We start from the raw sequence: 23,131 nt of genomic DNA, 5'->3' as shown, positions 1-23,131 counted from the left end.
AATCTCTGTGTCACACAATGGTTAACTGAGGTGGGAGGGGCAGGAGCAGCTCCTGAAGAACCACATTGATTTCTATGTTCAGAGAGAACTGGCTGCTGCAAGTGAGTCCACCTCTCTGTAAGTGTCTGTTTGTGGGAGGCCAGCTCACTCCATGTCCACATCCAGACAACAAGCTGATACAGATGTGAGCAGAGGCCGGGGACTGGCAGCCCCCCTGTGCATGTGGAGTGTGGAACACCACAGCAGCGGTCTCTGGGCACAGTACTTTGGCTGCTGTCAGTGCAGAATGAGCCCAGAACGGGATGGAGAGCTCAGGGGGTGGTAGGTGTCTGCGGGTCGCAAGGACAGGTAAGTCTGAGCCATACACACTGTGATTGCATTTATTGATCTGTGATACCAGATTACGCTGCTGTAACATTAATTCAAAAATGATGTTATTTTTTTTAACAAAAACTTTACCGCCTTTCATATTCTGAGAATGTTACAGAGAGATCAGAAAGAGAATTCACTAAACTGTGCGTTGTGAGAATTCAGAAGTTATGACAGATATGCAAAATTATTCTCTCAGGACGATCGTTAAGTTTCGCCGCAGAAAATCTGTAACTAAGATTTTTTATTGATCAATAATTCATGGTCTTCGGTTTCCTGGATTTGCAAAACGCTTGCTGTAATAATGTCACTTTACCTCCCCGTTTGGGAAGGAGGGAACCTAAGGGAAGAACGTGGACACTGAGTCTAGAACTGGGAAATGCTTTTGATTTAAAGCTTAGTGTGGTAAAGTCATTCCATAACTTCCTACGTGTGCTAAATGCAATCCAGACCCCACACAAAGGCATTGTGGCGGCTATTACGGAGGAAACTAATTTCATGTAAAGATGACAGATGTCCCCAACCTTCCTTAAACCCAAAGCGACACTTTGTGTACGTTGATTCTTGCCGTAAAGGGCGGCCCAATGAGCCAAGGCGGAATTTTGGATACAAATTACCATAAAACACAGTTTGTTATAAACGGTTACATATTGCACAAAGAATGAGGTCATGTAATAATATACAAGGGTCAATGTTTTTGAAATTCAGCAGTAAATGAGGACTGCCTGGCGACCAGTGACGGAGATCTCCCATATATCTGGACATCAGTCACAAAGTTCTGTGTATCCCAGAACTGACTGGAGACTGTTGCAGTGATATAATAAGGGAGCTGGCACAAACATCCTATTGCATTTCCCTAAAGGTCTCCAGGCTGGGTCTGCAGAGGACACAACTTTTTTGGGTTCTGGACTGCACTGCTCCACTATGTTCTATATATAGGCAGGAACGAGAAGTTCTTACTTAGGATTCTGAGGGACCAACTCTATTATTGGACAGTAGTTTGCAAGACACTTCTTTTCTCTTACTCATTGGGGAACTTTTAATAGTTTTACAGTTTGTATCTTAAGCTGTTTTAATTTTGCATCTGGTATAAGTATTTCTGCTTTGCGTCAGCAGGAAGACCCAGCACCCAGGCAATGATATAGAGTCCTGGCCTGAATACAGCATCTGAGTAATAGCAGCAGGAATAGCAATAATTGCTGCACTGTACATTTGCGAAATATAGACGGTACCTAAACCCAAGTCCAGTGTGTACGAATGTCAGTCCTGTCAGCGTGACATGAAACAGGTTATTGCAGCTCCGATAAGACCATATGTTAGTATAAAATCTCTGCTGTCTGTGGTCTCCTCAGCTACACTGAGCTGTGTGCCCTGGTCACTGACTAGAACCTTTGTTGTTGAAACAGGAATAAAAAGATTATTATGGAAAGTCCTTTAGGATGTTCCATAACCGCTGCTAGAACCAGAAAAGTTACTCTGAGCTGGGAACACAGATCTGCACGCCTGCCAAACACTCCAAAAGTGCATTTCATATACCGTACGCCTATCTGGCAGAAATGTCCTACCCCGAGTTGGATTCTTTCTACACCTAATTGTGCAATGTTTGCTTTGTAATGTATACTTTTAAAACGCGCACTATCCCTCCAGCATTCAGGTTTAAGCAACCTGTGTGGAACTACAAATCTCAGCATGAGACACTCTTTTTTTGAGCAGACTGAGGCAACATGTAGCTCTTCAGAGTTGTCAGCCATCGGGGGAACTACAAGTCTTAGAACGTCATGGCACAAGAAGCGTGCGGGACCTGCTGAGACTTGTAGTACTATTGAAGCTTTACTGCTACAAACGTTTACCACCCACTGAGATCTATCTATCTATCTATCTATCTATCTATCTATCTATCTATCTATCTATCTATCTATCTATCTATCTATCTATCTATCTATCTATCTATCTATCTATCTATCTATCTATCTATCCAGACACACTGTACACATACCTTGCTAAAATGGGCACTGTAACCTTATCGGATAAATTATATATACATTTATTGTTAGAGAATGATTTTAATGTTGCTGCTGCTTTCTCGCTCCCTCTCTCTCTCTCTCTCTCTTTCTCTCTCTTTCTCGTTCTCTCTCTCTCTCTCCCACTCTCGCTTTCTCGCTTTCACTTTCTCTCCCACTCTCTCCCCCCCCCCTCTCTCTCTCTTTCTCTCTACCTCTCTCACACTAATCCAGTGGTTCTCAAACTCATCCTCAGGACCCCAAACAGTTCCCCCTTTTCCAGGTCACCTAGCAGGTGCGCAGGTGGCGGAGGTAATAATTTCACCTGTGATTATGAGCCTGACGCATGTATTTTGACTGCGATGCATGCCGCAACTCGTCGCAAGTACTGTATAACGGCATTTACTAACGATGTATGCTTGAAGTAAAATCACAAAGGCAGCTCGGCCAGTGAGAGCTGTCCTTTGCGATAGAAGAGCTTCGAGTTTATGAGCCAGAAGTCCTTCTAGACATGCATTGAGTGACGCACGCATCGCGGGGGGTGCTGGGAGGGATCCGATCTAACGCTGGTGGTTCTTCCGACATCCAAGATCTGAAATGAATCGCATTCCGGAGTTTAGCGGATATGCCGTAAGCGGACAAACTTCCGAAAACTGCATTTTTGGAGGTTTAATCACAAAAAATGCTTTGCTGCATCCTGCTCTCTGTTTTGCGTCCTGAGGACTGAGTTTGAGAAGCTCTGCTCTAAGCTGATAAGAATAACTATTTATTATTATCCTCTACTTAGCCGCAGATTTGCTTACGTATCTGAGCTTCTCTCCGAGAGATGATAAGGGTAGATTGTTGGGGTCAGGAGGGGTTTTATGAAAGTAATTAGTGACATCATGCTCCTCCCTCTGTGACATAATGACAGCGTTTGCATCATTGTGCCCAGCCCACTACAGTGTTATTATGACACAGTATACACTTTTACACCACAGTGGCCACAACGCAAATTGTGCTGTTATGCTTCGATATGATCACGGTCTGGCCTGGCATCAGGGAGATTGCTAGACTTTTCTGGATCAGCTGTCCAAGAGGTCACCCAATATTTGTGGAGTCACCTGAGAATCTGCAAGTTTGCTTAACTTATACCTGCAAAAAGAGATATCATAACTTATACCTGCAAAAAAAGATATCATACATACATACATACATACATACATACATACAGACATACAGTAGCTGTCCTTGTGCATACATGGCTATTTACTAAGACCGCATTTAGGTGCAAAATTGCACTTAGCAAAAGCATCAGCTTTCACTGTCTTGCTATAAGCAAGGTTTTGATTGGTTGCTTTCATTTAATGCAAATTTGCACCCCTCAGTGTTTGTAAATACCCACCAGTGACTCAGAATATTATACAGCTTTGTATTATTGCAACAACGATAACACACAGTATTCTATCCTTCATTTCAATAGCTCTTCTGTACATATCCGTATCTTCATCCTCTTACTGTATTTTCACAGGTTGTGTTGTGGTGCAGATATGATTTAAGCATCGGATCTACACATCCAACAATGAACAACAGTACGGAGATCACACTTTATAGTGCAAATGTGTCGCCATCGAACAGCACGGACCTCAAGGAGCAGAAGATATCGGTCTTCTTTTCCATCGTATTCATGACTGTGGGAATAACGTCCAACAGCCTCGCCATTGCGATACTCCTGAAAGCCTACCAAAGATTTAGAAAGAAGTCCAAAGCCTCGTTTCTCCTGTTTGCCAGTGGCTTGGTCTTCACTGATTTGTTTGGACATCTCATTAATGGGACCATAGCTGTCTATGTCTACGCTTCGGACAGAGACTGGTCGAAATTCGATCACTCGAACATTCTGTGCAGCATCTTCGGCATGTGCATGGTATTCTTCGGCCTCTGCCCGCTCTTACTCGGGAGTGTGATGGCCGTTGAGCGGTGCATTGGCGTCACCGAGCCAATCTTCCACTCCACCAAAATGACTTCAAGACATGCCAAAATCATATTGGCATTCGTCTGGCTATTTGCCATCGCAGTGGCCCTGCTACCCATCCTGACTTTAAGGTCCTACCATATCCAGGCCACCAGGACGTGGTGCTTTCTTAAAACAGAACAGATCAAAGACTGGATGGACCAGTTCAATCTGCTGCTCTTCTCCTCCCTGGGACTCCTAGCCCTGGCCATCTCATTTCTGTGCAATGCTGTGACTGGAATAACGTTGCTCAGGTCCAAACTGAAAAGCCAGCAGCACAGGCAAGGCCGATCTCATCATCTGGAGATGATTGTCCAACTTCTGGCCATCATGTGCGTCTCTTGCATTTGCTGGACCCCATTCTTGGTAAGTTCTCTATCTGTCAGGATGTTACCTTTCTTCTCTGATACTTTTATTCCACCAAAGTACACACATTTCAGATGGGTGGTGTAGTGGGACACTAAACTTGCAATGTGAGTGTGGAGTTGGGTAAAAACTGGAATGGTCTGGACCAGTGGCGGCTCCAGAGGAGGGGCTGCAGGTCAGTTAAAATTTCAAAAAGGGGAGCCACACCAACTGCCACCAACTGTCATCCAAATCTAACTCACTGGCAGTTGGTGTGGCTCCCCTTTTTGAAATTTGAACTGAGCTGCAGCCCCACCTCTGGAGGAGATCCGGTCTCTAGGTCGACTACACTTAGGCCGACAATGCCTAAGTCGACCACTATTGGTCGACATGCATTAGGTCGACAGAGTTTCTAGGTCGACATGGTTACTAGGTCGACATGTTCTAGGTCGACATGACAAAATGTCGACATGAGTTTTCAAAATTATTTCTTTTTTTGAACTTTTTCATACTTTACGATCCACATGGACTATGACTGGGAACGGTAACCTGTGCCGAGCGCAGCGGTAGCAGAGTGAGGCATCTTGCCCGTTTGCCATGCGAGGGGACACAGTGCACTAATTAGGGCTCCCAGTCACTGTACGAAGAAAACGACACCAATTTTTTTTTTAAACTCATGTTGATTTTTTTGTCATGTCGACCTTGCTTATGTCAACCCAATGCTTCTGTTGACCTGTTTTGGGTGTTGACCTAGTTACTGTCGACCAATAGTGGTCGACCTAGACATTGTCGACCTAAGTATGGTCGATGCTATGAACCACACCCCTCTGGAGCCACCCCTGGTCTGGACCCCAGAATGCTGGACCGACTCCTCACAGCGACCTTTGCCGCTGTTTTGTTTTTTACCCCATCCCTCACCTCTCACCCGATGGGGACATGCACTTCCGGGGTCTGGACTGTTCCACTTAAATATGTGAGAGACGCCAATAATATTAACCAGTACATATGCAATAAGATATTATATGATCTCTGAGGAACATTGCAGCCATTGAATAACACTGGGGCACCCTACTGCAGGAAATGGCAGATAGCAGAGAACAGTAGCTTACATTCCATTGCATAATAAAACCAAATAGCGTCAAACGTCTGATGGTCAAATTGCGAGAATTAAACACAAGTGTCTGTGAGTATTTTTGGTAGGTCTTCTGCATAAGGAAACTTGTGCGGCAGGTTACGTGGTTCCTACTTATTAGTCATGACAGAAAAAGTTTTTTCTCTTTATTTTGTAAACATGGTTCTTGTTGAAATTGGCGAGAGAAGGGACTTTACCCCCCACACATGCAAATCCACAGCGCAGGAAATCAGTGTGTTATGGACACACACGCCATGTGGCAACACTTTTGGAGAACTCCCACTTTTCCAGACACGGGTGTTACATGTGTGTGTTTACAGCTGGAAAACAGTTACGTTTGTGTAAGGAAATGAATGTTTATACGCTAGAGGGATAAGAAAAATCTATTATATTCCATCTAATGACTTTCACATCGTACTCTCTGCAGGCGCTCCATCCAATTCCCACTGCTCCATTCAGACCTCCGCTTTGTGCTGGAAGATCTGGCAAATAGCCATGAAAAGATAATTTCGTCCAACGTTCTGCCTCGGCCACAATAGCTGATCTATGCAAAGCTGTGTTACCACTTATAACTTACTAATGTGCTGAATTCCCAAGCCAGAGTGCCGGTGGCCTGTACTGCGCCGCTGTGTTTACTGGGGCCCTTCCAGTTCTCTAACACAGTTTGTGCAACGCTATTAAGTTTGACACTTTTATACAGGCACGGTCATTGACAATGACACCATTGATGGCCGATGGTTTCACAGTCACACCATCAAGCGGAGGCTATAGATTTGTCTCGCTGGTCGAGGACAACGCATGTGCAGGTGACAGGAGCTGCAGCTATGCACGCGCAATGCAGGATATACTGGGGGTCATTCCGAGTTGATCGCCCGCTGACGATTTTTGCAGCGCAGCGATCAGGTGAAAAAATTTAATTTCTGCGCATACGTATGGGCAGCAATGTGCACGCGCGTCGTACGGGTACAAAGCCCGTTGTGGTTGTGCACAGGTGGTAGAGAAGTTTTCCTTCGCACTGGCGGCTGCTAGAAAATTGACAGGAAGGGGGCGTTTCTGGGTGTCAACTGACCGTTTTCAGGGAGTGTTTGCAAAAATGCAGGCGTGTCTGAAAAACCGCAGGCGTGGCTGGGCGGGTGTATGTCGTCAAACCCGGTCATGAATAGGCTGAAGTGATCGCAAGCGCTGAGTAGGTTCAGACCTACTCTGGAACTGCACAAACTGTTTTTGCAGAGTTCAGCTGCACAAGCGTTCGCACTACTGCTAAGCTAAAATACACTCCCCAGTGGGCGGCGGCATAGCGTTTACACGGCTGCTAAAACTAGCTAGCGAGCGATCAACTCGGAATAACCCCCACTGTACAGCAACTTCAGCCATAAGATCTCCGCCATCGACTGCTAAAGCCATCGTTATCAGATGCAAACCATCAAAAGTTTGCCTCCATCGATGGTCAATGCCGATCCCTACTTTAAAATGTTAGAGGCGCAAACGCTTGATTGCAATTGTGCAATTTTTATGAACAGTGGGGGAGATCTATCAAATCTCGGAGTGAGATAACGCGGAGAGAGATAAAGTACTTACTAATATGCTTCTGTTATTTTACAGGCCGTGTTTGCAAAAAATGACTGTTTTGAGCTGATTGGTTGGTATTTTATCGCTCTCCACTTTATCTCTCTCCCAGGTTTGCTAAGTCTCCCTCAATGTTGGTAAAAGTGTACATTTTGAAAAAAGTTTTGTTGCTGCAATGTTTTTGTTTCACTGCAGCTTCCAAAACCTCAGCTACTACAGGAAGTTATTTCTCAGCATTCTGCAAACATTTGGTGTAAACTATTTTCACTGGTCAGCTCACAGTGTGGTACATTTATACCCCTTTCACATCTTCAATGCCGGATCCCACCCGGGATTTGGAAACAGGTCCTTCCCAGGTGGGATCCGGCATTGGAGAATCTGCGCTGGCAATATGCAGGGTCGGTTGCCATAGCAGTGGGGGGTGGAGCCGGCAGTGGGGGCAGGGGTGGAGGCGGTGCTGGGAGATGAGCTCATTCCAAGGCCCCTTTCACATCGCACAGTGATCCGTGTCGACCCGGCAATATGCCAAGTCGATACTGGGTTATTTTTGCGATGTGAAAGGGGTATTACTAAGGTGGGAGTTTTTAGAACAGGTGATGTTGCCCATAGCAACCAATCATAATCTATCTATTATCTTCTAGAAGACGCTAGATAATTGTTAAGTAGGATCTGATTAGTTGCTATGCGCAACATCACCTGTTCTAAAAATACAGCCACCTTAGTAAATGTACCCCGGTGCTGGCTACAGATATTTTTGAACCCGGCTGCGTGTGGTTCCAGCAAGCAATATCATAAAGCGAGGAATCTGACCCGCGCCGCAGGTGATCCCAAAACAATATAACAGAGATATGGAAATATTAAACAGAACATGTATTTATGTAACTGTGATAACAGGCAGTGCCTTCTATTTAAATGCATTTATGGGTTTTCAACCTGCAGCCCTCCTGCTGCTGTGGAACTACACATCCCAGCATGCCCTGCCTCAGCTGTAGCATGCCTTATTAGCAAAACTCTGGCAGGGCATGCTGGGATGTGTAGTTCTACAGCAGCTGGGGGGCCGCAGGGTGAAGACCCATAACATTGAAAGATAAGTGTGTCCCTTTAATAGTGAGACTATAATATAAAATAGTGTTGCTTGGAATGGTTATAAAAATCATATATTTTTTTTAAACAGTGAACAAAATTCCATCTACAGCACAATCACTATTTAGTTTTATATATTTATTTTAAGAAATAGCACAAGAGCTTACATTTACAGACTTTGGGTAAATAAAGCCATTGAAAAAGGAACATAAATGTAAAAACCTGCGGTGAAGCTTTTCCTGCTGATTAGAATTCATTTACTCCCATTAACCTTGTAGATTTTATATGGACAGCTGTAATTGCCTCTGCATTAAACATAGCAGCTTTTTTTTCTAAGTGATACAACACTTGATTATAATCAATTAAATTAAATCCATTTAAATATAGAACTTAGATTTGCATACGCACAATTACTAAAAACTGATACATGAGACTTATTTGTTTCTCTAAAACATATCAGAAAACACACGCCGCTTGTTCTGCTTTCTTCCTGCTAAATGATGTCAAATGTAGCAGATGCATTTAATGGTTTGTTGCAACCTGTTGATCTTTATGTTTGCGCGCTGCACAGCGAAGAAATGTTTCCGTATTAGCTGCACTTAATATAATGATATTGAAGATAATTAATAGCCTATGAAAGCAAATTAGGCCATTTTGTGCCTCAAAGCATGATGGGAGATTAATTAATGGCAGTAGGAAATGATCTTACACACATGTTGGGAAATGTGCAAAATAAACAAGAACAAATATAAAGCTGAATCAGTGACTGGCACATTAGTTGCTTATTGCCCAGGGCACACTGAGGACGGGCAGAGGTCAGAGGCTGGCGAGAGATGGAGAAATGCGCACTGTGTATCACTATCATTACAGGCGCCATTACATCGATGTGCGTTATGGGGACTACAATGTTTGTATGCTTATGTAAATAGCTGATGTGGTAAAGTTTTACTTGATGGGCATTTTCCCCAATATGGTAGTCACTGTGGCCCAAAAACAACCGCTGCCCCTTATAGTCATCCGATTAAAATTGATTGGACGATAATCAGATATGTTGACAAATGGCGTCAGACGATGGTTATATTTATCCCGTGTATACATCTGACCACATCCGCAGATGCCAGTGATGCAATGAGCCTGATTACGAGACGGACCCAGCCGCGATGCCAGACGCAGTGGAGAAACGTCTGTCTGTGAATGCATCAGAGTCACACTGCGCTTGCGTCCTAATGATGTCTGTGCAGGGACGCAGGACAGATTCGGACGCATTGCGCAGAGGTAGATATATCATAGCTTGGAGATAGATAAAGGGGCAAATGTGCTACGCGTTGGAGAGAGAGATAAAGTGCCAGCCAATCAGCTCCTATCTGTCATTTTTCAAACACAGCCGGTAACATGGCAGTTAAGGGCTGATTGGCTGGTACTTTATCTCTCTCCACTTTATCACTCTCCAAGGTGTGATACATATCCTCCCATATAATTCAAACAGATGTTAAAATATATTTGACTAAGGGAGCTGTGAGCAACCCGGCATGATCTCCAAGCGCCGCCCATCCACACACAGTGAACGGGAAACGGGTCGCATCAACCCGGCTCCCGTTCACACCGCACAGCGAGCCGGGTTGAACACGTCTTCGACCCGGTATTTTAACCTTGGCACCTTTCAGACCGCACCTAAACACGGGTCACGCGTGTTCATGTGCCAACAACCCGTGTTCATAGCTAGCGGTCTGAAAGGTTATAATTTAAAATACCTATTACAGTTGTTATGTTATTTATTTAGTTAAGGTTTTAGCTGATAAATATTTATTAAAGAGATTTAACGACAGACTTCAGGTTAGGGAGTTCTCCTAATGTGGAACGTTACAGCCCGTTTGCACCTTCAGCCGCAAGTGGCGATACACCTGAAATACTCAGCGCTCATCATCTCCCCTAGCTGCGTAGGCACGGTGGCGGAGTATACGCAGTACTGACACACACAATATACCATTCCAGAATGGACATACTATCAATTTTGAGAGCCGGTACACATATAGAGGTATAACCTATGTCAGCCAATCAGATGATGTTACTTGCCCAGTACAGCTTGGAAAAAGAAAGCAAATGCCCCATTGGTCTCTGGGATGTAGAACCTTCTTATTGTGCGCCAGTATTCCCAGCTGTGTACCCTAGTAGTGAGGTTTTTCGGCCATCGATGACATCACACGTCTGCTTTTCAATCTTTTAGCCCCCATCCCATCTTACATTATATAGCAGTGCTTTTCCTCTATGAAAAACTCTCCTTAGGGATGATCACTGTTACTTTAAATGTGGCACCATCAGCAGGTCCCAGGAGCATCAGATAAACTTGGAGCTAAGTAACTATAAACCAAAATAAAACAAACAGAAAAAAATCTAAAAAAGAAATAAACAAACGCAACCACACGGACGCTGCATATAAATAGGACGCGATATCTGCTTAACTTCCCGAGCATGGAAATAAATCCGAGGGGAAGACAAACTACAGTATGCAGGAAACAGGGGAAACATCCAGACAGAAATGTAGCCAGTGAGTTGTCCCTGACTTCGTTTTATCTTTGTGCTTCAAGCGCCGGGATGTGCAGCCAACAAGGTGTAGTGAGTATGCAAATCATCCAGTCTAAGCAGGTTCAGTCCACATTCAGAGTCGCGTTCACTGCCAATGTCGGTCTCAGTGGAACGATGTCTTTCATCTGAGCAAGCGTCGCGCATACTACACATACATTCAGATAGAGGGCCTAATTCAGACCTGATCGCAGCAACAACATTTTTTCTGTAATGGGCAAAACCATGTGCAGTGCAGGTGGTGCAGATGTAACATGTGCAGAGAGACCTGGGTAATACCATGCTGCATTGCAGGTGGGGCAGATGTAACATGTGCAGAGAGAGTTAGAGTTGGGTGTGTTGTGTTCAAAGTGAAATCTAAATTGCAGTGTAAAAATAAAGCAGCCAGTATTTACCCTGCACAGAAACAAAATAACCCACCCAAATCTAACTCTCTCTGCACATGTTACATCTGCCCCACCTGCACAGCACATGGATTTTGCCCATTAGAGAAAGATTTTGCTGCTGCGATCAGGTCTGCATTAGGCCCAGAGGGAGCACATTGTTGCAATTGTGGTGCATGGGAGACGCACTGTACTTCAGCGCCTACCAATGCTGACAGATGGCGTCTCAGTCCTTGCACAGATGTACACCAGGGAAGGACATTGTAGCGGCATTTGCATAAAGTCGCATACAGGCTGCCAAAAAAGACGCACATCCGTGTCCGACTCACAATCAGCCCCGTATCTGAAAAACACAACTGAAAGAAACCCCCTAAAAACACAGATCCAACCTCTTTGCAATTAGTTTGATTTGAGAGCATTATAGATCGGATGTGATAATGAAGAGTGGTTCATGATTACACTAACATGATTTGCACACAGCCTGTTATTCTGCAGAGGACGCCTAATCTCCGACAGGAAGTGCGACGCTGTGTGTTACAGCCGTATAATAAATGTCATTTAGTTACTGTACGTTATCACTGACCTCACCGGGACAACATGCCTAGAACCTTTCTCTATAGAAAATAATTAGCACAGGAGACACACACCATGACATCAGGAAGGACTGATTACAGGGACCCCCAAGAATTTGGCTTCAAACAGCTGTTTAACTCCTTACATCCTGCACGAGTTCAGAGCCCTTTAACTCTCTTTTATTGGTTTCCTTCCACTGAATGTATTCCTCCTGATCTCACCCTCTGGCTACAGTATGGTACACAAGATCGCCCTAAGTGCACATTCGGAGCAGGAGGGAGGGCCACAAACATGTCACAACTTAAAAGATCAGATTTCACTTCAAACAGAATGAGTCAGCGCACTTTCAGATGTGTTATGTTTACAGCGCGTGACGTAATAAATATTACATAGCCTGAATGCTCTGAATGCTGGGTAATCTCACTTTACTTTCTCTAACATCGAACATGAAATATTGAAACTTTAGGGGGCAACCCGACTCTTTCCCCATATAGTTCGCACCCCTCTTCGCTTAAAAGTGCTCGCTTTTCTATGGGGTAGCGCACACTTTTGAGTGAAATCCTGCCACCATAAAGTGCGGTGGGAGCCGCGTTACTTTGTTGGGGCGAATCCTTTCACCCAATGTGCCTTCAGGAGATTTCTTTCATTTTTTAACCTCTTAAATACACTTTTGTGGGATGTATCATGTATTGTATCATCCATGAGACACATCCCACCCCGTATCGCACGCATAGCAGCGCCTATTATGCATGAATAATTGTGAATATGCGAATAACGACGCTTGAGATGGCTCTTACGATAACGCTGTCTCTTGCATTGTATTTCCGGGTTTATGATCCTGGGAAGCCTACTGAGCATGCCCAATCAATGTTTGGATGGAGAGGGCTTCTTTGGATCCCTCTGTGGGGATTTGCGCAAAAAAAACCCTCAGGCTTCTATAGGCAATACCGCCTATCAGGCACAAGATACGAGCTTGATACATATGGGGATTGCATCTTGAATAGAGTGTGAACGGGAAGCACATACACATACTGTAAGCTGTCCTACTTACTAAATATATATATGTAATAAATATAAATGTCATAGGGGTCATTCTGACCCGTTCGCTCGCTGCTTTTTGTTGCAGCCGAGTGAACGGGTCCCTACTGCGCATGTGCCGGTGCCGTAGTGCGCCGGCGAATGCCAGGCGGCCGGAGGCCGCAGCAGGGATGCGATCACCTCTGCCTGATTGACAGGCAGAGGCGGTCGCTGGGTGGGAGGGGGCGGAACGGCAGCGTTTGGCTGCCGTTTCGTGGGAGCGGTCCGGCCAATGCAGGCGTGGCCGGACTGAATGGTGGGTGGGCCGCAGTGGCTGCGTGATGTCACACGCAACCGTTGCGGGCCGGTGAGCGATGAGTAGCTCCCGCCCAGCACGCTAAAGCTGCGCTGGGCGGGAGCTACTCTTGAAGTGCAAAGGCATCGCCGCTGTGTGATGCCTTTGCACTTCTGCGGGGGAGAGGGGGGGGGGAAGGCACTGACATGTGGGGTGGACTATCCCTGTGATGGGCATCCCCCCGCATGTCAGTGTGAATGATCGTAGCTGTGCTAAATTTAGCACAGCTACGATCAACTCGGAATGACCCTCATAGTGGCTTATTTTTATAATTCTATTAAATTGGCTATCATAAAATGAGGGCTTATAACCAATCAATAAAAATGATAAAATTAGGCAGGCGGGGAGTGGCCATTACTGTTGTGCCTAGGGGAGCCCTCACCCCTAAATCCGCCCTTGACTTAAAGTTGACATCTCACGTCAGAATGGTTGGTTTGTAATCTATTTTGGTGGTTACTGAATAGAACAATAGAGACTGCTGTACACATATGTTTATGCAGCTCTCCGTATAAACTCAAAAGTTGGCTTTATGCAAATAAGTAGAAATAGGTATTACCAAATATTAGCGCTCTTTTCTGCCAAAATGTGGCAAAGACAGAGAGATAGACTAGGCAGAGGTAGGGAGATGGTGTTGGTGGATTGTGAGAGATGTGGTGTTTAAGGATTGAGAGAGCAATGTTGCTGGATTGGTTGAGAGATCAGTTTGGTGGATAGGTAGATAAATGGTGTTGGTCTTTTTCATCAAACCCAACCATCTCTTATCCTAACCCTCTGTTCCACTCTCACTGTCTTCCCCATCTGTGTCACCCCTGTCTGTCTGCTCCCTCCCCTTTAGAATGTAAGCTCTCACAAGCAGGGCCCTCTTCCCTCATGTGCTTTTCCTTCTTTTACCTGGACTATCTTCTACCCCATACGCCATACAATGGCACCAAGCCCTCGGTTCTGCCACCTTGATGTATATTTTAGTGTCATGTCCCCTGATGTAGCAATGTTTATATACCATGTACTTGTCCTACATAAGTCCTATTTTCTTGTTTTGCTCAATTGGTTCTAGTACTTTGTTGGGTGCTGTGGAACCCTTGTGGCACCATACAAATAAACTATAATAATAATAATAATAATAATAATAATAATAATAATAAGGGAGAAAGATTGTTTTGGCAGATTGGGAGAGAGATGGTTTTGGTAGATTTGGGGAGAGATGGCCTTGGTAGATTGGGAGAGAGATGGCACTGGTGGATTGAGATGGTTTTGGTGGTAGGGAAGAGAGGTGGTTCTGATGGATGTGAATAGAGATGGACTTGGTAGATTGGACTATAGGTGGTGTTGGTGTATTGGGAGAGAGATTGCCTTGGTAGATTGGGAGAGAGTTGATGTTGGTGGATTGAGGCGAGGGATGGCCTTGGTAGATTGGGAGAGAGTTGATGTTGGTGGATTGAGGTGAGGGATGGCCTTGGTAGATTGGGAGAGAGTTGATGTTGGTGGATTGAGGTGAGGGATGGTTCTGGTGGATTGAGAGAGAGAGTTGGATTTGGAAAATTGGAATATAGTGTTGGTGGATTCGTAGAAGAGTGGTATTGGTGTATTGTGTGAGCAATAGTTTGGTGGATTGGGAGAGAGATGGTTCTGGTTGATTGGGAGAGATTGTCTTGATTAATTGGAATATAGATGGCGTTGGTGGATTTGGAGAGATATGGTGTCGGTGGATTGGGAAAGAGATGGTGTTGGTGAACTGGGAGAGAGTCTGTGTTGATGTACTGGGAAAAGGTTAGTGTTGGTAGTTAGGGGGAGAGATGGTTCTGATGAATTGGTAGATTAGGAGAGAGACTGTATTGTTGGATTCACAGAGAGATGTGTTGGAGGAGTAGGAGAAAATGGTATTTGTGGATTGTTAGAGACATGATGTTGGTGGATTCAATATAGATGGTGTTGGTGGATTGGAGATGTGTTTTTCGAGGATAGAAATAATGTTGGATTGGAAGAGGTGTGGCATTCGAGGATTGAAAGCGTGATTAAGTTGTTAGATTGTGATAGAGATGTGTTGGTGAAATGGGAGACAGTGTTCATAGATTGGGACTAAGATGTGTCAGTGGAATGATGGTGGATGTAGATAGAGATAGTGCTGATAGATTCAGTTGGAGCTGCTGTTGGTTGACTGGGAGAAAGATATTGTTGGTATATTGGGCAAGAGATAATTGCTGGTTGATCTGGTGGGAGATGGTGTTGGTGGACTGGAAGGAACATTGTGTTTGTATAGAGGGAGTTAGTTGGTATTCTTAAATTTGGATTGAAATAATCTTAAGGAAAAATATAGAGCAAAAATAGCAAAAGGAGGGGGGAAAGGGGTCCACAGAGAGGAGCATGAAACTGGTGGGAGGGGAGCGAGGCATGGAGTATAGTCCCATAAAGAGAAAGCAAAGGCATGAACAAAGGGGGTAATTCTGAGTTGCTCGCAGCAGGATTTTTGTTAGCAGTTGGGCAAAACCATGTGCACTGCAGGGGAGGCAGATATAACATGTGCAGAGAGAGTTAGATTTGGTTGAGTTAATACCCTTTCCTTAATACCCCAACACCTAATAACCGCACTCTAAAAGGGCAGACTAAATGGCGCAAACGGTTCTTATCTGCCATCAAATTCTATATTTCTATTTCATTACCAGAGAAAAGTGTTGGCTTGTACACTTGTTTTTCTCAGTTTTAATGAATGAAAATTATAACACACATACTGTATAACATACACTTGCTAAGCTAATTTATGACAATATTCTTCATTCCGCTTTACAAACTTATTTCTGAACTGCTACAATCTGGGTGATATTATTCATTATTCCGTGTATTAATTCATTTTAATCTCAACTATTTACAGTATTTCAACAATGCAATTGACACATAGGAAAAGCAGAATCAGCTGCTACGAGCTCTGCATGGGTGTTGCAGTCTCTCTAATGAGAGAAACATTACCTGTCCTATTCAGTAAATCATCTAATTGCAGCTTTTCCTGGTGGCAGATTTGCAGAATGCTGAGTAACATTGATTTATGGGCAGAGAAGGAGATGGCAATGGAATAATTGCTGCTCTGTTAGTCACTGGAAAGTGCCTTTTTTATTAAGAAGAGATGATTGGACGACTTCACTTTAAGATTTGTGAGTTTGACCTTATTGTTGTAAGGGCAGTGTCTTGAAAATGCATTTTTAAAACCAATCAAGGATTTTACCAGCGTGCATAATTTACTGTACCATGGTGATAAAATGTCACCCTCAACTCGCATTAACATAAACCCTGAGAAGAATAACTTTTGCTTTTTATTTTGCTTAACATTTCCAGAAAAATGAAATGTAAAAATCTAACTGTACTTCATCCTTAGGGGTTTCTCCTTCCTGGAATTTACCATAAAAAATATAAATTCTCAATTCCACACTGTAATTTATCAATGGCGTTCAATCCATTCACTGTCGTTTTCATGTTGTTCCTTAATGTTACTCACATAGGTGGTCATTCCGTGTTGATCGCTAGCTGCATTTGTTCGCAGCACAGCGATCAGGCTAAAAAATGGCAGTTCTGCGCATGCATATGTGGCACAATGCACACGCACAACAAACTATGCAGTTTTGCACAGGGTCTAGCGATGCATTTCAGTCGCACTGGTTGCCACAAAGTGGGCGTTTCTGGGTGGCAACTGACCGTTTTCAGGGAGTGTTCCAAAAAACACAGACGTGCCAGGGAAAACGCAGGCGTGGCTGGGCAAATGCTGGGCGGGTGTGTGATGTCAAATCCGGAACTGAACAGTCTGAAGTGATCGTAAGCGCTGAGTAGGTTTTGCACAAAAATTTTTTGCAGGCGCTCTGCGATACAACCGTTCGCACTTCTGCTAAGCTAAAATACACTCCCAGTGGGAGGCGGCATAGCGTTTGCACGGCTGCTAAAAACTGCTAGCGAGCGATCAACTCGAATGACCCCCATAGTCTCTCAGGATGAGATGCATGACGTATTGCATTTAAATGCGATGCAACCCACCACTCTTCATAAGCATAACAATGTTTATAAATGCTGTATGCTTGAAAAAAATCACAAAGGACCCAGGAGTCCTTCTGTGCATGCGTTGCGAGGGGTGCTGGCAGTGACCCGATTGGATCTACTCAGGGGGAATCATGGAAAGAAGTCCATATGCTTCTATAGGGCAACACAATCTCCACCAACTCCAAGCCCCAGAGTGTATGGCATTCCGGAGCTTGGTGTATATGGGTTAAGCGGCCAAACTTCTAAAAAAATTGCATTTTTGGAGGTTTGGCCACATCTTTAGCATTGCTGCATCCAGGGGCGCTTTAAGAGAAGAGGAGGCCCGTGTTCAGCCTCTTCCATTCGGGCCCCCTCCTCTCTGCTGGCAGCGCTGAGAGTCTGAGCACTAGAGGGCTGAGACTCTACTGCGCATGCTCAGATCTGCGGGAAAATGGCGTGGTGGCCATTTTCCCTGAGAATTCTCTACTGCGTATGCGCAGAACTCTGTGAAAATGGCCGCTGAGCCATTTTCACAGTGTTTTAACAGCGCTGCGGATGCCGGCGCTGGACTCCGGAGTGGTGAGTATTTTAAAAATGGGTGCAGCATGTGCGGTGGGGGCCCCGTCTGCACTCAGCGGCCCGTGTGTACCGACCACACTGCACCTATTATAGAAACGCCAGTGGGTGCATCCAGGGACGGACTGGGGGCGTGCCACAAGTCAAGGGGGCATGGACTCGCAGCACGCCCCCATTTCCATGGAAACAGGCAGGAGAGGAGTGAGCCAGAGGGTGAGAACTTGCGGCACTCTTCCATTTCCATGGAGATGGGTGGGGGAGAGGGGGAGCATCCACAACAGAGAGCCGGAGGATGTGCTGCACGCGGCCTTCCCGCCTCTCTGAATGACAGGACCAGCCCACCAGCCCTTCTGGCATTTGCTAGAAGTGCCAGATGGGCAGTCCGGTCCCGGGTGCATCCCACCCCCAGTGAGGTGTATATAGTGGCGTATCTTTAATGAGAGCCGTTTGTGCAGTGCACACGGGCCTCTCGGGTCCATGAGGGCCCACACCACTCACACTTCACCCATTTTTCAGAAGTCACCTCTCCGGAGTACAGCGGTGCTACGTCAGAACTGCAAAATCACTGAGAAAATGGAACGGCGGCCATTTTCCTGGAGTTTTGTGCATGCTCAGTCGAGGGCGGGGGGGGGGGGGGAATTGCTGGGAAAATGGCTGCCACGCCATTTTCCTGGGGTCCTGTGCACCGTGACACTAACTACACTGCCCGGCTGCCGGCGAGAGTGAGGAGGGGGCCCCGGTCAGAGACTGTACACAGGCCCCCTCCTCTCCGAATATGCCCCTGGGTGTATATAAAGTTTATTTAAATTTATACTTTAAAAAAAACAATAGCATCTGCAGAACATTGTATCCAATGGAGATGCTTGTTCTAACAAAACAGATTCATGTATTTATTGCTTTTGATTTACTGTATATGTTGCTACATTGCATTTAATGAAAAATGTAACTTTGCAATTTATTTATTTTTATAGACTTTTTATTTTCTTTGTTATACTTTTCAAGCAGAGATTAGCACCTTTCCTTCAGAGGGCTTGCTGCAGTCACTGCTGGAGAGCTTGAAAAATAAGGGTACCTTCTATAAAAGTCATTCACGGGCTATAAAGAGGCAACGGGCTGCATCCATGACCTCACTAAGGGCCACTTGGGCTGAAAATGATCAAGTCCTATTGTGAGAAACAGAGGAGGTGTGGCCAGTGATGTGTGGGTGTGGCCTGTGTTGTGTGAGTGTGGCTAGTTCCATGTGAGCGTATGTAAACCTACACTATCACCCCAATGGCTCCCTAATTACGTGAAAGTATAAAAATTGCATCATTTTGTGAGGAACGTAGATATACAATTTAATACTTTTGATTTATGACCGCCCATCATCGTTCTGTCATGATGATGGGCCTATTTTTATGTAGAGGCCTGGAGCAGTTCAAAACAGGAATCTATAATAAAATAAAACAATTAGTTGACTTCAGCTTAAATAAGAATTGAAAATCGGTATTGGGAATAAAAGGGTTGGCCAATGGGGAAAGATGTAGAGTCAACTGGGAGCAGAAGACCTGTCAAACTAAACTGATTTTTAGATATTTATGTTATGCAGTGAAAGTATAACGTGTATTTAATTTTTTTTTTCTTTTTTAGGTAACAATGGCCAACATTGGACTAAAGAACTATAAATCCCAGGAGGCTAATGAGACAATACTTTTTTCTCTCCGAATGGCCACGTGGAATCAAATTTTGGACCCGTGGGTTTACATCCTTCTGAGGAAAACAGTCCTCAAAAAACTTTTCACAATCGCCAGACGCTGCTGCGGCGTGGAAATCATCGGCTTACACGCTTGGGAATTTAGCTCCTTCAAGAACTCTTTGAAAGTGGCCACCATTTCGGAATCTCCCAGCAGCACACGAACAAACACTTTCAGCATCTCCCAGAAAGCTGACACAGAACAAAAATGTGAACTCATGCAAACTAAATAGATTTCCTCCTTTATTTCCTATGGCGTCTCCCGGTGTACCACAGGCTGGTATCGTGCGATGCAACATCATTTTCATCCGTTTGTTCAATGAGTTACTCCATTTGAATCTACCATGAAGCTTAATAGGCTAGCTAGATTTATATTTATTTTTTCATAGCACGCAGGTCCATTCTGTGCTAGGTATGAATATACTGCAAGCCATAAAACAGTATAGACTTTGTACGTCGCAGTCCGTAACTTCTGACCTGGAGAATTTCGTAGCAAATTAGGCCCCAGATTTATCAAGCCTTGGAGAGAGATAAAGTACCAACCAATCAGCTACTGACTGCCATGTTACAGGCCGTGTTTGAAAAATGACAGGAGATGGTTGATTGATACTTTATGGGGAGACGTACTAAGCCTTGAAAAGTGATGCATTTCATGGTGATAATGTAGGAGCTGATTGGCTGGCACTTTATCACTGTGCAATTTATCAATCTCCAAGCCTTGATAAATCTGAGCCTAACTTGGCTACATGGATGTGGGAATGGGTAAATTCATAAGAAGCTGCACCTCTACTATGATAGACTCCATTCTCCCCCAGGTCAGGTGTTTATAACATGGTCACAATGGAGAATATTCTAAAAAATGGTATTAAAAATAGCAAAAAAAAGAGAAAAACAACCTCAAATGGTGTGAGGATCATTTATAATATTATATATTACCATAATAATTAATAACAGTAGGTAATTTCCACCGGTAACGGAATAACTTTTTTTGCAGTGATAAATACTACTCATTATACAACTGCCACCACTAACGTCAACCAAGCATCATAACCCAACAGCCCACAATAATCCCTATATAAAATACTATCAAAACAGTATTAATAAAGTGCTACAGTATCTTGTGTAAGTTATCCTTGATAAATCAGCCTACTTTCAAAGTCAGTAACGGAATCACCATTCAGGAAACATGTTACTATGGCACAGATTTATCAAGCCTTGGAGAGTGATAAATTGCACGGTGATAAAGTACCAACCAACCAGCTCCTAAATGCCATGTTACAGGCTGTGAATGAAAAATGACAGAAGCAGCAGCGGCTCCCACCTCGGTGGAGGAGGGGAGCTTCCTCTGGCCGTGCTGCTGGGTCCCTTCGCCATCATCCCTATCGCCAGGTCCCTTCTCCCTTGTCCCTGCCGCGGGTCTCTGCTCCCTCGTCCCCACCATCGGACGGTCCCAGCATCATTATAATGTAGTTTACAGATGCCGGGACTGGCACATGTGCATTAGCGGCGACGGTACTGCGTACACGCAAACCCCGGCTTCTATGGACTGCATCGGCTGCAGCCCATAGAAGCTGGCTAGGGCTGACGAGGCAGGGAGCTGGCTTCCCACAGGAAGCCAGTTCTCTGTCTATTGAAGCCCGGTCTGGCAGTCCTGGAGGGAGGAAACACCTCCCAATGGGACTGCCTGTAGTGTCTGTGACTGGCAGGTAGGACTTCCAATAGGAAGCCAGTGCAGTCTTACAGACTGCATCTGGCTTCACTGATACTGAGAGAGATGGAGGATTTTACCTGGGGGACTGCAGTCCTGCAACCCATAGGAACACCCACCACTGGTTAGAAGCTGATTGGTTGTTACTTTATCACCGTACAAATTATCACTCTCCAAGGCTTGATAAATCTGGGCCAAAGTGTGAGTACACAAAATTACTAAATTCAGCTTCCAGAATTAACTCAATTTTATTGCAATCCTTGGGATACGTCGGCATAAATTTGGTAAAAGTTTGGCAATTTGTGTAACCTGGGCACAATTTTTAATACAGTATTGCAAACACCAAGCTGTGGCAACGAATCACGAAGTTGGTATTAAGTATGGTTACATTTATTACAAAATTACTTTTTAGGTAATATCTCAAAATCTGAATAAATAATCAAACATTTTTACCTTTTTTGGTAACAGAATCAACTTTACTGTTGTATGTTTAAATGTAACCATATCATGGAGAGAGAATTATTCATGGCTGTGAAATGTCCATTCTATTAACTCTGATGGTGAGATAAAATCTAATAATTTAATTAAATACATATTTTCATTGCTTTATATGCAAATGAAGTCTGCCATACTATTGTTTTCAGTCAGTGAACACTGATAGTTTAAAGAACCCTAATATCAAGCACTAGATCACAAATCCTAATTATTTTCCTCTATTAGGAAAATATAGCACTTCAGCTGATCAATAACGCCAACGCCTTGTTCCTATGCTGGCTTTTATGGCTCTATGTCCATATTTTTATGGATTTGCCCAGTACAAAAAATGTTTTTCATTTTTTTTTTTAAAAAGACCCAACATTTTAAAATTGCTTTTACTTAAACCTTAATTCACTTGAATGTACCTTTAAATGTAGCTTTTCCAAATTTATATTTAAAAAAAATCTATATTTAAATGATTTTTATTTTTAGGTAATTTCTTTAAAAATAATTTAGACAAATTTAAGATTGTTTTTTTTCCCCTGAAATTTAAGCTATTTTTTTTTCTATCTGCCATTTTTGAGAATATTCTCTAACATACACCTTGCCATATTTTATTCAGTGTATTTCGATTACTACAACATTATCGCATAAAATAGATCTATATTTTTTAAGAATGAATGTAATTGTTTTCAATTGTATGTGCCATGTGTAGCTTTGTCCTATTCAATTTGTGCAATAGTACTGTATATATGAAAATATTTATGTTGACGGAGTCAAAAATACGTGTGTTTTGTGTGTGGCTTTTTATTGTACAAATGTCCAGGTTACTGAAAATTTTATGGAGGACACAAAAGAAAAATACAGCGTGGATTATTGATAGAATGTGTATTGTTGTTAGTTTATGACAAATCATTTTGTATTAAAAAACCCCAAACTGTTATGTTGTTTTCAAATTTTTTTTGTCAAATTCTTAGTTTTCACAAAATGTATTGTTTTGGGGGCTGCCAATCATCCTGCAAAGATTGTACTAAAAATTCTTGTATTTAAAATAAAAAAGCTTTAAAAAATGAAAATTGGAAAGCAACAAATTGCTATCAATGCAAAACAACAGCAACACGTTTCCATAATAAATTAATTTGAATGCACTAAAGGTTTTTAAATATGGGTGCTTTCCTGTTTTCAAGGTACAGTGATCTCTTTGGTAACACGGCTGAATGGCATCTGCAAGCAGTGAGACAGAGTATGC

At 43.7% G+C, this 23,131-nt stretch overlaps 1 protein-coding gene across 2 annotated transcripts; it reads left to right on the top strand.

Annotated features, from left to right (window-relative positions):
- Positions 1-86: 86 nt before the first annotated feature.
- Positions 87-22,823, top strand: PTGFR (prostaglandin F receptor). 2 transcript variants are annotated; one of them, XM_063939009.1, is made up of 4 exons: positions 87-348; positions 2,626-2,681; positions 3,880-4,725; positions 19,595-22,823. In XM_063939009.1, the coding sequence occupies exons 1-4, from the start codon at positions 303-305 to the stop codon at positions 19,928-19,930; spliced, it is 1,284 nt and encodes a 427-aa protein (XP_063795079.1). In that variant the 5' UTR covers positions 87-302; the 3' UTR covers positions 19,931-22,823. The 2 variants fall into 2 exon arrangements, with proteins under 2 accessions (XP_063795079.1, XP_063795080.1); XM_063939010.1 differs by lacking the exon at positions 2,626-2,681.
- The last annotated feature ends 308 nt before the right edge of the window (positions 22,824-23,131 follow it).

This window comes from Pseudophryne corroboree, chromosome 9 (genome assembly GCF_028390025.1).
Source record: "Pseudophryne corroboree isolate aPseCor3 chromosome 9, aPseCor3.hap2, whole genome shotgun sequence".
NCBI classification, from domain to species: Eukaryota; Metazoa; Chordata; class Amphibia; order Anura; family Myobatrachidae; genus Pseudophryne; species Pseudophryne corroboree.
This window is presented reverse-complemented; position numbering and strand designations above follow the sequence as displayed.